Source organism: Onychomys torridus, chromosome 1 (genome assembly GCF_903995425.1).
Source record: "Onychomys torridus chromosome 1, mOncTor1.1, whole genome shotgun sequence".
Taxonomy (NCBI): Eukaryota; Metazoa; Chordata; class Mammalia; order Rodentia; family Cricetidae; genus Onychomys; species Onychomys torridus.
In genome coordinates, this window is record NC_050443.1 from 87514900 (window position 1) to 87528985 (window position 14086).

At 42.3% G+C, this 14086-nt stretch overlaps 1 protein-coding gene across 10 annotated transcripts in view; it reads right to left on the reverse strand.

Annotated features, from left to right (window-relative positions):
- The window catches only part of Dennd2b (DENN domain containing 2B), a 158049-nt gene that overhangs the window by 46460 nt on the left and 97503 nt on the right, over positions 1-14086 (reverse strand). For 9 of the 10 annotated variants that reach the window (XM_036188914.1, XM_036188888.1, XM_036188879.1 and 6 more), the window contains one exon: positions 10814-10918. In XM_036188914.1, coding sequence (XP_036044807.1) covers positions 10814-10893 — 80 coding nt within the window. In that variant the 5' untranslated portion in view covers positions 10894-10918. Of the gene's footprint in view, positions 1-10813; positions 10919-11406; positions 11428-14086 lie in introns of those variants that run through there. The other variant, XM_036188899.1, reaches the window with a different exon arrangement.

The following is a 14086-nucleotide window of genomic DNA, read 5'->3' on the forward strand; positions in this document are numbered from 1 at the left end:
CACATGGTGGCTCACAACCATCTGTAATGAGATCTGGCGCCCTCTTCTGGCCTGCAGGGATATGTGCAGACAGAATAACTGTATACATAATAAATAAATAAATCTAAAAAAATAAAATAAAAAATAAAACACTTTCTCTGATTACCTACAGGCATTAGCTGTGTGACTAAGATGATGTCAATTTATAAAAGTAAACACTATGAACTGAATGGGAAAAAAAATAAAAAGAAAAGGAACATGACTGGTCCCAGGTTTTGGCACCAGATGCATAATACATACATACATACATACACACATACATACATAATACATAAAAGTGGTGTAGGAGAAGGTTTACTATAGATATGTGTGAGAGCAGAGCCAGACAGGGACATCTGGCAGTGTCCAGAATAGACATGAGGCCATGTGAGAAGAAGGGGAGAGAGGGGAACCAGACGCAGGAGTCAGGAGTCCCAAAGGAGTGTAGACAAAACAAAACAAAACAAAAAAGCAGATAACCAAAATGGATGGATTATGCAGGGAAGAGCAGCTTAGGGAAAAGTAACCCAGCACTTGGGGTGGAGAAGTTACAGGTTATGCTAGCCAGGAGGACCCCCATAACAGGGACTGAAGGATGCAGGGAGAATCTGGTGGCCAGTGTCCACTTTGATATGGTAGGTAGGTGCCTCAGCCATTTGTTCTGGGTTTGAAACCTAACATGAATAACTCCCAAACAGCAAGAGAAACATAAGACAAAAGCAAATACAAAGCAACTAATACACAGCCAAGATGTTGCTCTTTGATGGCTCACTCTGTTCTGAGTCTCAGAGCCTACCCAGGAGGAGGCAGCCACTGTGGAACTGGGTACCTGATGTACCACAGCTTGTCAGCGGCAGCCAGTTCTATTGCTTGACACGTACACAGATGCCAACACGATGGCATACAACTTGCCAAAATAAACATTTTCAGGAGACAGAGAGTTAGAAAAACAGATAAAAGCAAAGGGGTGGGGGAATGTACACAGGAAATTTAAAAGAATGTAAGAATATAAACACACATGCATGGAGATAAATATTTAAGACAAGTAAGTAATCTTTTTTAAAGGGGTATGGACTGAAGTATGGTAATAGAACAAATTTAAAGAGAAAGTAATGTACGTACATGTTTCCATAAATGAAGATAGAAGTTTGGCCTTAAAATGAAAACTACACCTTTGGATACAAATATAGCCCAACCCCAGTGAGGGTCCCGTGCCTTCTTTTTTTTTTCCCTCTTCTCTCTCCTGAGGACAAGGTATCTTGTAGCTCAGGCTGGCCTCAAACTCACTATGTTGTTGAGGCTGACCTTCAATTCCTCATCCTTCTGCCTCCACCTTCCAAGTGCTGCAATTATAGGCATATGCACCTGATTTTCTTAAGCCACACAGCAGGAAGCATTTGTATCAAAAGATAACCTACATATTGCTAAGTGCACCACAAACTTTTTTGAAGAGAAGATCATCAGTACATTTCTAAACTAAGCTTGAAGTTGCAGGTGGATTTTTTTGGGGGGAAGAAATTGTGGGGATAGCCAGGGGTATTACTATAACTAAGTAAGAGGCCAAGTCAAAAGCATTTGCTAGAAAGTTCTAGGCACCCATGTAACCACCCCAGAGCCATCAGGATGTGCTATGAACACTAGAAAGTGAGCCTTCTTGGTGGGTTGGGGTCTACTCAATTGGGTGTTCAGTCTGCTTCAAACAAAACTGCCTTGGAGTTGGTCACTAACCATTCTAGGACTGCTCAATTGAGATGTGCTGTTGACTCCCACTACTCAGTGATGGCCTCAACTCAGGATTGCATTCTCAATGTGCTCCTCTGAACTGTGAGTACAGGGGAGGAGGAAAAGGAAGGAACATAGCCTGAGTCCTGTTAGCAGAACCAGTATTTTGTTCCTTAGACTAAAATCTCCACAACTCCTATTGACAACCCACTCCAGAGAGTTCCAATAGAGAGGTAAAAGATGGTTAACATAACTCAGCCTTCCTGCTCCCCAGCCAATCTCAAATGACTAGAAATCTTCAAGGGTCCAGAAATCTTCAGCCTCCAAGTGAGGCTATAAGCAGGCCATGATCTATAGAAACTTGCAAAGTCAATCTAAGCAAAAGGTGTGTGGGTCTATGAATAAACTGTGAGGCCTTTTCATTTCCACAAACATATCCAAGCCATAACTGTGCCTCATCCCCAGCTGACTTCTAAGGCAGCACAGAAAAGAAGGGTAAATTTTCCTCCCAGTGGGAATCTCAGCCCCTTAAGAAGCAATGAACAGCTGGGTGGTGGCGGCACATCCCTTTAATCCCAGCACTCGGGAGGCAGAGCCAGGGGGATCTCTGTGAGTTCGAGGCCAGCCTGGTCTACAGAGCGAGATCCAGGAAAGGCGCAAAGCTACACAGAGAAACCCTGTCTCAAAAAACAAAACAAAACAAAACAAAAAGTAATAAACAGTTCTTACAACAAAGAAGCTGTCTCTTAGGACACAGGGCAGACAGGGAAAGGCTAATACCCTGGTCTAGTACAAATTGCACAGCTGTGTAAAGCAGAGCTGGCTTTATGCAAAGCCAAGGAGGACAGAAACAAAGTTCCAGGAGACAGTGCCAAAGACACATGTGATGGTTTTAGACTATGGTCCCCAAATTCTCATCCATGTCTCCTGCCAAAGTGGTCCTTCTCTTGTACCTGAGCTCTGTGACTGCATGACCAACAGAATATAGTAGAAAAGAATCTGTGCCAAGCCCTTGAGAGGAAGAGCTTCTAGTTTCTGTCTTTTAAGTTATGTGTAAAACCAGGACAAGTGGAGAGGCATGCCTAAGAATTCTGGCCCAAAGACTTTGGGGGAGGTCCCAGTAACCTCCAGTACCCTCCTGATGTGTGTCAAGACATTACCAGCTGATATAGTCTCTGCCACTGCATCATTCCAGGCAGTCCTCAGTCTGAATTCCTAATTCACAAAAGATGAGAGTCTGACAAAATGGTATTCTATACTATGAATTTACCATTTTGGTTACTTGGCAGTAGAATAACAAGGCCAGCCTATAAATGACATACTACTAAAGCAAAATTCTAAAACTAGTGACTTAGGAACTGTCAGTAGGTGCTTAAAAGGAAGTAAGGAAAGTATTATTGAAAGCTGGGAGCAAGGAGATCCTTACTGTACTGAAAGCTTTGGCGATTATGTCAGGTAAAGCACTGAAGGCGCCATCAGACTTCTAGCCGACAGTAGTAATAGAGATGAGACATTTAAAGAAGAACTATCCAGTTTTCATACCAAACTTAAAGGCTGCATAAAAATTATTTAATTCATATTTATGGTTTTGGGGTTTTTTTAGACCCACCAGTTTTTTCCCTTGCATTGCTTTTTAGACTCATTGTGGTATAATCAACTGCTCATCTGAAGTGCTCAGGTGGATGGCTTTCCTGCCACACACACTTATTAATGCATATACATATTCACTAAACCATCATCATAATGGAAGCCATTACTTCATTAAAGACTTTTTTCTCATCTAGAGAGGCTGGTGATGAAGAACAGATTTATTTTCTGACCCAATAAATTCTTATTTATCTATCCTTTAAATTTTGTGTAAAAACTAGATGGTTTCCTTTTAAACTATCCCATCTCTTTTTCTACTATCAGCTAGAAGTCAGATGGTACCTTTAGCTCTTCCCCGACAGAATCACCAAGCCTTTTCATTTAGTTTTAAGGATCTCCTTGGCCCCCAGAATCTTACAGCCAAAAGCCTTGTAAGTATCCAGAGGGCTGGTCTCACAGGCCCTCTCTGGAGACAACCAAGGTGTCTAAGAATCCTATGATTTTCACCTCATGGCAATTTCACAGAAAACTCAATGAAAAAAGGGAATTTACCTTCAAGTGATAGTATGTGTACTGTCTAACTAGTACAACAGAGCATAGTGATTTATAAGAAAACCATGCCAGCATGGTAGTAAATGCCTCTAATTCCAGCACTTGAGAGGCAAAGACAGACAGAGTTCAAGGTTAGCCTGGTCTATATAGCAAGTTCTGGGCCAACCAGAGCTATACAGTGAGACTGTGTCTTAGAAGGAAGACAGGAAGTTTTTAAAGGAAATACAACAGTTTGGACTGAAAAAAGAAGAGGCTATTACAAAATGAAAGAAGACTTTGGACCTCTGAAATATTATAAAGCAGGCCGAGAAAATTAATCATCTGTAAGAATGAGTTACTTTATTTTACTTTTTAATTTTGTGTTTGTATGTTTTCATGTATGCTTGTATGTAGAGGTATGTAGAGGTCCAGGGGACAACTGGTGGGAATCATTTCTCTCCTTCTACCACATGGGATGATTGAACTCAGATCATTCAGGTCATTGAGGTTGGTGGCAAGTTCTTCTACTCACTGAGGCACCTTGCTAGCCAGAATGAACTACTTTTTCATTCATATATAAATTGTATGTATTTGATCATATCCCCCACACTGCCCTCTCTTATCACTTTCCACATCCTCTGAATCCCATCTTCCTTACAAGTCACCCTCCTACTTCCATTAAAAAAAAAAAAAAAGATCACTGAGGTTAACTGGGGCTGCCTGCATAAGCATGGGTATGAGATTATTTTAGGAACATGGGCTATACCACAGAAGAAAAATAACACCCCTCCCTCAGCAACTACCAACTACAATAGCTCCTCGGGGAATCAGGGGCTCATGAGCTCCACTCTTATCCATCTTAGAATGTCCATAGGCTCAGTCTTGTATGAGTCTTATGCAGGGACTCCCAGATGCTGTGAGTTCATGAGTGCAGAGGCTACTTGTGTCTAGAAAACAGCATTTCACAGTGCTTCTTCTAGTCCTCTAGCTCTTACATCTTTTTTCCATTCACTAGAGGAAATGATAAAGTGGTCCATTTAGCACTGAGCATAGAATGAGCTACTTTTATTATTATTTTTTTAAAAAGGTAACTTAAGCTGGGTGGTGGTGGTATAAACCTTTAATTCCAACACTCAGGGAGGCAGAGGCAGGTGGATCTCTGTGAGGTCAAGGCCAGATTGATCTACAGAGTGAATTCCAGGACAGACAGAGCTACACAGAGAAACCCTGTCTTGAAAAACCAAAACAAACAAACAAACAAACAAAAAGGTATTTTAGAGGTTAGAATCAAAAGGCCAGGAGACAGGTAGAAATAAGACTCCCAAGCATCAGGACAAGATATAATCAAAGAACCCAAACAGGTAGGTGACGCTAGATGCTTCATTTTTTTCCTTTTTAAAAAGAAACATCAGGCTAGAGAAATAGTGTAGTGGTTAAGAGCACTGGCTGCTCTTCCAGAGGTCCTGTGTTCAATTCCCAGCACCTGATTGGTGGTTTACAACTGTCTATAATTGTAGTTTCATGAATTCCAATGCCTTCTGGTGTGAACATGTACACACAGACAAAAGAATCCATATACATAATAAATAAATTTTGGAAAGGAAGGAAGGAAGGAAGGAAGGAAGGAAGGAAGGAAGGAAGGAAAAGAAGCATCAACAATGATCACCCTTTACCCATATACCTGTGGTTTTTATGGCAAGAAACACAGTACTCAAGAAGCTACACACAATGAAAGGAATCACACCCCAAAGTTCTCTTCTCTACCTAGACCCAATTTAGATGAGGAGATCCTAGACTTCAGACTGCTGCCATTAAGAAAATAAGACCTGAAACTTTGGAGAGAGATTGAGTATATTTTGCATCTGGAAAGAATATGAACTGTAACCAGAGGGCAAACAAAGACTACTTCCAAAGATGGCAATCATAATGTCCTCCCACACACACATGCTTCTTATGATAAGATATTGATGCTTCTCTCATAAAGTGGTGATAACCATCAGCACTTCCCCTGAATTGTGACCTTAATGAAGTTCAATAGAAAAGACACTGTGCAGGCTAGATATGTGGCTCAATGGAAGAAGGCTTGCCTTGTGTCTTAGACAGTATTCTATGGTTATGAAGAGACATCATGACCACAGCAGCTCTTACAAAAGAAACCATTTATTGGGTCTTGTTTATAGTTTCAGAGGTTTAGTTCATTATCATAGCAGGGAGCATGGGATTGCACAGGCAAACATGGTGCTGGAGAAGTAGCTGAGAATCCCAGATCCAGATCCTCAGGCATCAGGAAGAGTGTGCCATAGGGCCTGGCTTGGGTTTCTGAAACCTCAAAGGCCTCCCTCAGTGACACACTTTCTCCAACAAGAGTGCACTAATAGTGCCCTCCCTGAAGACTATGCATTCAAATATATAAGCCCATGGTGGGAGGGGATGGCATTCTTATTCAAACCACCACATCTTGTATGTGCATGGCCTTGGGTTCTATCCAAAGGACTACAAGGGAGAGGAAAAACAAAACAAGACAACAAAAACCCAGGCCCTGTGCCTGTGATTTCTTAGGGTAAAAACTTACTCTTGGTACTCAGGCATCATGACTGGTAGTACTGACTATCATTTCAGATCATTCTAACCTCTAACTGTTTAGTCACCTTTAACCTTTGGGACCACTCTATCTGATACTGTAATAAAATCAAACTTTACCAGATGAGCCCTGTGTAATTTGCAATTTTTGAACAAAATAAATGACATACTTTTTAAAGCCACTAAGTCTGTAGTCATTTGTTATACACCAATAAATAAACAGACCATCCTAGTTAGATTCTGGGAGGCGTCACAAGTAGCAGGCTGGCTGAGGCTACAGGTGTGGTAGCCTATCATGGCTAGGACAGGCTTTGTAACACTTTTCCCCTATTACCCTCAGATGTTTTTTAAAATGAATATGAGTGGTTTGCCTGCACACATGTGCACTATGTGCATGAATGCTTGATGAGTAGAGACAGAAGAAGGTGTGGGAGCACCTGGAACTGGAGTTACAGATGATTGTGATTCACAGTGAGGATGTTGGAAATTGAACTCAGGTCCTCTGCAAGAGCAGCAAGTGCTCTTAACCACTGAACCATCTCTCCAGCTCAGTGTTGCAGAGGACACTTCCTTTTCTCTGTGCCTTAGTTTTCCAGTGTATAAATCAAGCAGGGGTATGGATGAACTCCAAGCCATCTTTTCAGCTCTGATTTTCTAAAAATCTACAGTATGGATGGGAAGAGTAGCCAAAGTAGAGAAGGACCATTAAGACATTACCAGCAGAACATGCTCCATAAAGGAGGCTATCCCCCTTAACGGAATGACCAACAGATAGGCAGTGCCTTCTATAAGCCAGGAAATGCTCCAGGCTTTGGGAATCCAGATAAAGTCAAAGTCCTTGTCCTCAAGAAATGGACATTCCTTACAGATACCCAGGTTTCCTGTAACTTACAACCAGAATCAAGGCCACCAAACAGGAGACTAGCAGCTTAACTTTTACACTGCTATGACCAAGGTACTAAAAGCTCAGGTCCTACAGCACAAGTGGCCGAATTGACCCCCATCAAAGCTATTGAATGAGCTCTAACTAGAACATTTCCTTATCTGCAAGTCACCAAGCTGCTTCTGACTCCATTACAGAACATCAGCACCAACACACTATGACCTCTGCAATTTAGAGAAGTTTGAGAACCCCAACCTCCTCCTGCTGAGTTGGGCATCAAACTGTAGATGCTAGAGTGGGAACAGCCTACAGGGTTGTACAGTAAGGTGAGGTGAGGCAGTGTATTCATTGGCCTCACCCACAAAGAGAAAAGGAAATCTGTTCCAGGAGGCCAGGATACAGCAAATGGCAAAGCTTAAGTTTTCTTCCTACTATAGGCTCCCGCTTAATCAAGCCTGGACTTCAAAGGGGCAAAAGGAATAAATCTGCAGAAAACTTAATTAAAACCTTGGTAATAAATCCAGGATCTTTGACTCAGATTGGTTGGGGGCAGCATCAGGCACAGCCATAAGCAAGCTAAAGATAAAGCCTTGCAAATAAAGATCTGAATGAACAGTAGCACTGGGGTCCCACATGCTCATTCCCACTAGTTTCCAATTCCAAGAGTCTTCCCTACCCTTCACCCCTGTCCCAGAGCCAGATACAAATGCCTCTTAGTACTACTAGGTTCTACTGCATTCATGTTTCCCAAAGCAGCCAGTGTGTGAACACCCAGCTTTGCAAGGCACTGTACCCCTGCTCTCTCCAATCAAACTTCTGTCCACACCAACATGTTCCCCTCCTTAGACTCTTGAGCTGATAATGATAAAAGGGCCCCAGATCACTGCCAACAAGCTACTGAAAAGTCAGACTACACAATATTCAAACGCCAAGGTCATCAAATTGTAAGTAGATCATCCTTTCTTTGCTCCCCAGTGTTCAGCATAGAACCTGGCACTCAAGAGAGCCCTCAGAGTTCACTGACAGTGATTTCCTAAATGAACCAGCAACCTCCTGTTTCACCCAGCCCAAATACACAGAGACAGTGGCTAAGGTGAAGCCAACCACAGAAACCATCAGATCACAGTGTCTAAGTAACCCTACAGTTCAGGGGCAACCTCTGAATGAAGAGCACAGGGGTGGGTGACTCCAAGCCAAAGCCAGGTTCCCAGAAATGAAGGGAGGGAGAGCAGCGGAAATGTGGCAGGAAGGAAGTGAAACCACAGAAGGGAGGCTGGAGAGGTGCTTTTTCAAAGGTACATCTGAAGCTCAGATATTTACAAACACTGTGCAGCATGTCTGGATGGCAACTGTGCTGGAAAACTAAAGGAAAAGCAGTTCCTGAAAACATTTAGAAACATGTAGGCGTGTATTACAAATAGAAACTGGGGAATGTGTCAGCAGTCTTAGTTCTGCTTCGCAATTTTATGTAAACACCAAACATCCTGCACCTCTGAAATCTCAACATGTTGGAAATTAGAAGAAAAAAATTAAGGGGCAGAGAAGGCCCTGCTGTTCTTCCAGAGGACCAGAGTTTAGTTCTCAGCACTCACATACGGAAACTTACAACCTCCTGTAACTCTAGTTCTGTGGGATCCAATGTCCTCTTCTGGCCTCCATGGACATCCACGTGCATGTGTATATCTAACACAGAGACACACACACATAAATAAAATAAAAATAGGGAGCTGGAGATATGACACAATGGTTCTGAGCACTGGATGCTCTTGCAGAGGACTGGAATTCAGTTCCAGCACCTATGTGGCAGTTCACATCTGTCTATAACTCTAGTTCCAGGAAATCTGATGTTCTAGTGTTTGTGTGCATTAGGCATGCACATGGCACAACTACATATAAGAATAGTACTATATAATCACAGGGTATATAATTCCCATAGTAGTGACTCTTCTTTAAAAAGTGGGTCCATGTGCAGTGGTGAAAGCTTGTAATCCTTGCACTTAGGAAGATATGGAAGGAGGACTGCACATTTAATATAATGTTCAGTGCAAAAGTGTGTGGTATGTATGGAGGGATTGGGGGTTGTAGATCAAGACTACAAACCTGTGGGCACACACACTGGGTAAGACTCACCATCTATGTGGTTTAAGCCCAGAAGAGTGGTTCCCAGAGGCAGAATGTCTTGGTCACTTAATGCTTTGGAAGAGTTTAGTTCAGGGACCAGTTCTTACCAGTCTTGCTGTAGATAAGAATGTAAGCCTACCAAACCCTGTGTGACTGGCACAGTCCATAAGACTGAACAAGGATCAAGTCTTATATACACAGTGTGGGGGAACTCCTGCCTCATTCATACCAGTCATTCCTCACATGCTGCATCTTGGGTCTTACCCAACTAGCTACATCTGGACACCAACTCTGAGTGAACTAAACATCTACCACCACCTCAATCCAAATATAAGGTGCCATTTCTCACCGGGCTCAGCCCAGACATTAGGAAAGAGCTAGTGCTATCCCAAGCAGAGCTTAGTATTCTCACACCTGCCCCGCCTAGTGATAAGAGCCTACCAGCCAAATCCATCCATCTGAGATTTACAGAAGAGGCTGTGAAAATATCTGTGGCTTTATTAAAAGCCTGAAAATTCTTCTGGGACACCAACATGCAGCTTTGGCCAAGTCTTAAGAAGCACTGGAGAGAGGCACACATCATTATGACTGTTCTAGAAGCTTTGTATCTCATCACAGGGTGGAAGCTGCCATTATTCCAGCAGCTTCACACTAGCCCCTATGCTAAGCTAAGCACTGCCATGTCCCTCATTGAATCCTCACAGGAACTCTGACAGTCAGGTGCTGTTATTCTGTGATTTTACAGCTGAGTCAGCAAAGATTTTAGAGTACCACAAAATGTTCTGACATCTCACTATCTGGTTAAGTACTTAGAGCTTAAATTTGACGCCGGTTCTGTAAGATTCCAAATCTTTCATTTTTCTATAGTCTTACATTCTTACCTTTGCAAAGAGGATAAAAAGAACAAGATAGTGGATAATAGCAGACACTGACTAAAATTCCCCAAGCTGTTTTCTTTGTGGCCAGGCCTAAGTTGTTACAGAACCTAGACTTCTGCTTGGAACTTATGCTAATATGTGTAACTGCCTACCCACCACAACCCCAGTGTGGTCCTCACACCACAGGCTCAAAGATGCTCCCATCTTCTCTAAGCTACTTCTTACTGTTCTGTTCTTGGAATGCTAGGGCTTCCACAATACAAAGCAGAGCTTGTTTTAAGACTACTAGTTGCCATTCCCAAACAGAGATTTTTAGAACTAGAAAATGTTGTGTGTCAGACAAGACTTCTTCCTAATGGTCAGCAAAAGCTGGGCCTAAACAAGTAAACAGTATGATCAGCAGTCATAATAGTTATTTATACTTTGGCAAAGGTCCTAACTGGGTGCCAGGCTATGTGGCAGATTCTTGATGCCATCTCCTACCCCTACCCACCTGCTCAGAGTCTCCCGAGGGGCTTTAGTGCCTCCGGCTCCATGATTGATGCTGGAGTTCTTGTTGGCAGTCATGGTCATTTCGGCTTTCTGCAAACCCAGAGCCCTGCAAAGAAGACACTCCTGTAAACCAAGTTTCCACAGACAGCCAGAAGCACTTCAGTATCTTCCAGAGAGATCCACCAAGGCCACAAGCATTCCTGTGGCAAGTGGCAAAAACCACTTTCCCACCCCTGGCCTCTGGTGGAGAAGAGTTTGTGAGCTGGCAGATAATTTGTTGCCTCACAGAAAATGATTTCTATTCTCATTTGCAAGTCTCCTATCATCGCTCATCGTACTCATCATTTTGCTGTATTTTCCTACCCTTTGTCCTATTATTCATTCATTACTCATTGATAAAACTGAAATATTTCCTCTTCTTTAAAAAAAAAAAGTTAGCTGGGGTTAGGGATTTAGCTCAGTGGTACAGCGCTTGCCTAGCAAGCGCAAGGTCCTGGGTTTGATCTTTAGCTCCTCCCCACCAAAAAAAAGTTAGCTTTTTTTCTAAGCAATAAACCATCATTCACCCAAAAAGTATTTGCTGAGAAACTTTACCCAAAGCAAATGGTGATCCAGCAAAATAAAGTCTGTCCTCCTGAGCTCACGTCCTGTGAACAGCACAGATAAGAATCACATGGTGTCCTAGATGACTACTAAGTGCACATTATTATATGAGACAATAAGTAGTTTGAAGCCTGGGTGAAGAAAGGAGGAGGAAGAGGGTTTGGTGTCTGACATGTTCATGAAAGGCTATTTTGATAATGTGGTATCTAAAAGACATCATACAATCAGGGGCTAGAAGTAATAATCATGTTTTCCTAATATCTACTAAAATAAAATATACATAAGGTATTTAAATATTTATAAAACAAAAAACCAAAAGTCTATGATGAGATTAGAGAAATGGCTCAGTGGTTAAGCGCCCCAGATGTTCTTACAGAGGACGTCAGGTTCAATTCCCAGCACCCACATGAAGGCTCACAACTGTCAGTAACTCCAGTTCTAGAGTTACAATACCCTCTACTGGCCTCCATGGGTACCAGGCATACAAGTGGTGTGTAGGCAAAACACCCATACACATGAAAAAATGTCCATCTGTATATCATACACAGCAATAATATGTTACCAAGAGTGAAGAGAGCCACCATGTAAGGATTATGAGGTAGGCGTAATATAGCCTTATATTTCCAATTAGGAAATTTAGCTCCAGGGTAATTAAGTGACTCCCAAATTACTGTATCTCTCTGGTTTTACTGTCTACTTTCTTTAAGATTATTTTAAAAAATGCAGAGTCCTAGGTTCCATTTCTACCACCTCAATGGGCATCTGTAGGGATGGGACCAGGAAATTGCATTTCTACTAAGCATTTTAGGCTAATCTTATATACCTTACATTAGAAAATCTGTGTCCTACAACAAAGTGAGGTCTCGAAAGGTCTGATGTCATTACTCACTCTTCCCAAGAGTTTGCTCAGCTGCGAACAAATAGAAGATGGACACTTGTCCCCTCCTCCGGAACCCATAGTTTCTTCAACCCTAAACAGAACGTCCGGCCCTCAACCAAGGACATGTACAGAACTGGCTTTCATGCAAGCATTAGTTTCCATCTAACAGTTTCCTCAGCCAACAACTAACTGTACTCCTTGTACTTCAAACCAAGTGTTTCCTGCCATCCACTCTAGTACCTAGACATTCTTTCCTTGCTTTGTCCTCACTTCCAAACTCCTGGAAAAGGAGCTTACACTGGAAGGCATAAACTAGTAGTCTACAAGAGTAAATAAAGCTAAGTCTCATCCAGACTTCCCTTTATTTTTAAATAACCCAAATTAGTTGTCAAACATTTAAGAAGTCAAGTGTCAATAAAAATTGAGGTTTTTAGCTTCTCTTGGAAATTAGAAAACCTGTAAAAAACTGACATTTCTTTGTAACAGTAGTTGGCCAGAGCTGAGTGAAAGTGTCCCATATAAACTGCTCTCCATGTCAGCACTGATACCCATAACCCTCTGCCTCTATCTGGCTAGCTTCCCCAGCCAGTAGGTGAGTGTACAGCCCTAGGCCTGCATCTCAGCAGGGAGCGCTAGGAAGCTGGGCCACAGCACAACCACATGAAACTTCTTAGACGGTGGGTATGAGTGGTGCAGGGAAGAGAAGCTTACCCCAGGGCACGGTACAGCCTATTGGCTGTTTGAAATCCCCAGACCTTCTGCAAGGGTCCTGCTTTTGCCCAGTTCAGCCTTCAACTTGTACTGAAATGTGATTTTATTTGTATGTTAATAAATAAAGTAGCCTGGGGGTCAGAGCTGATAGCAAGCCATAGCAGAAGCCAGGCTGTGGTGGCATACATTTTTAATCCAGATCACAAGACAGGCAGATCTCTGTGTGTTCAAGGATACAGCCAGCATGGAGACATACACCTTTAATCTCAATACCAACCATAGAAGACCTGGAGGTCTGTACAGACATGCAGTGACAAGGTCATGTGGTTGGGTTTACAACTAATGAGAAGGCAGAACAGAAGTCTATAAAAAAGACAGACACACAGGAAGTAGATCTCTTGCAGAGGGAAGGACAGCAGTGGCAGGAAGGGTAAGGAGGTTTTAAGCTATTGCTCTGACCTCTTGGCTTTTAACTCTGTACTTGGCTCTGTTTCTTATTTAACAAGATAGTTACATCTACAAACAGGTAATAAATACAATCTAACCCAGTCCACAATCCAAGAGGGATTTCCAAAGTCTAAAAGGGAGTCAGTGAGATGGCTCAGCAGGTACTTGCTATTCAAGCCTGATGATCTGAGTTTAATCTCTGGAACCCACAATAAGGTGGAAGGAGAAAACCAATTCCTGAAAGTTGTCATCTGACTTCCACACACAAGCTATTATACAGGAGCACCCACATTCACACACACAAATAATACCCTAACACATACACTAACCATAATAAATAATAATAGTAATAATAATGATGATAATAATAATAATGTTCATCTCTGAAGGGAGAGCTTTCTCAGGGACGCTCAGCCTCTGAAAATGAACAAAAACAACCTGTGTTCCCCATGAGGTTAATGTCCCTTCAGTATCTTCCTGAAAACATAATTGTACATGCGGCATGACTTGCAGAACCCTGAGAATGGTAAGGAAAAGAAACGAGCATGTGAGGGAAAGCCTCCCCTCTGCTGATGTTAGAACAACCACTGACAGGAAACAGAAATTTCCCATCATTCTTCTTTTCTTGTTACT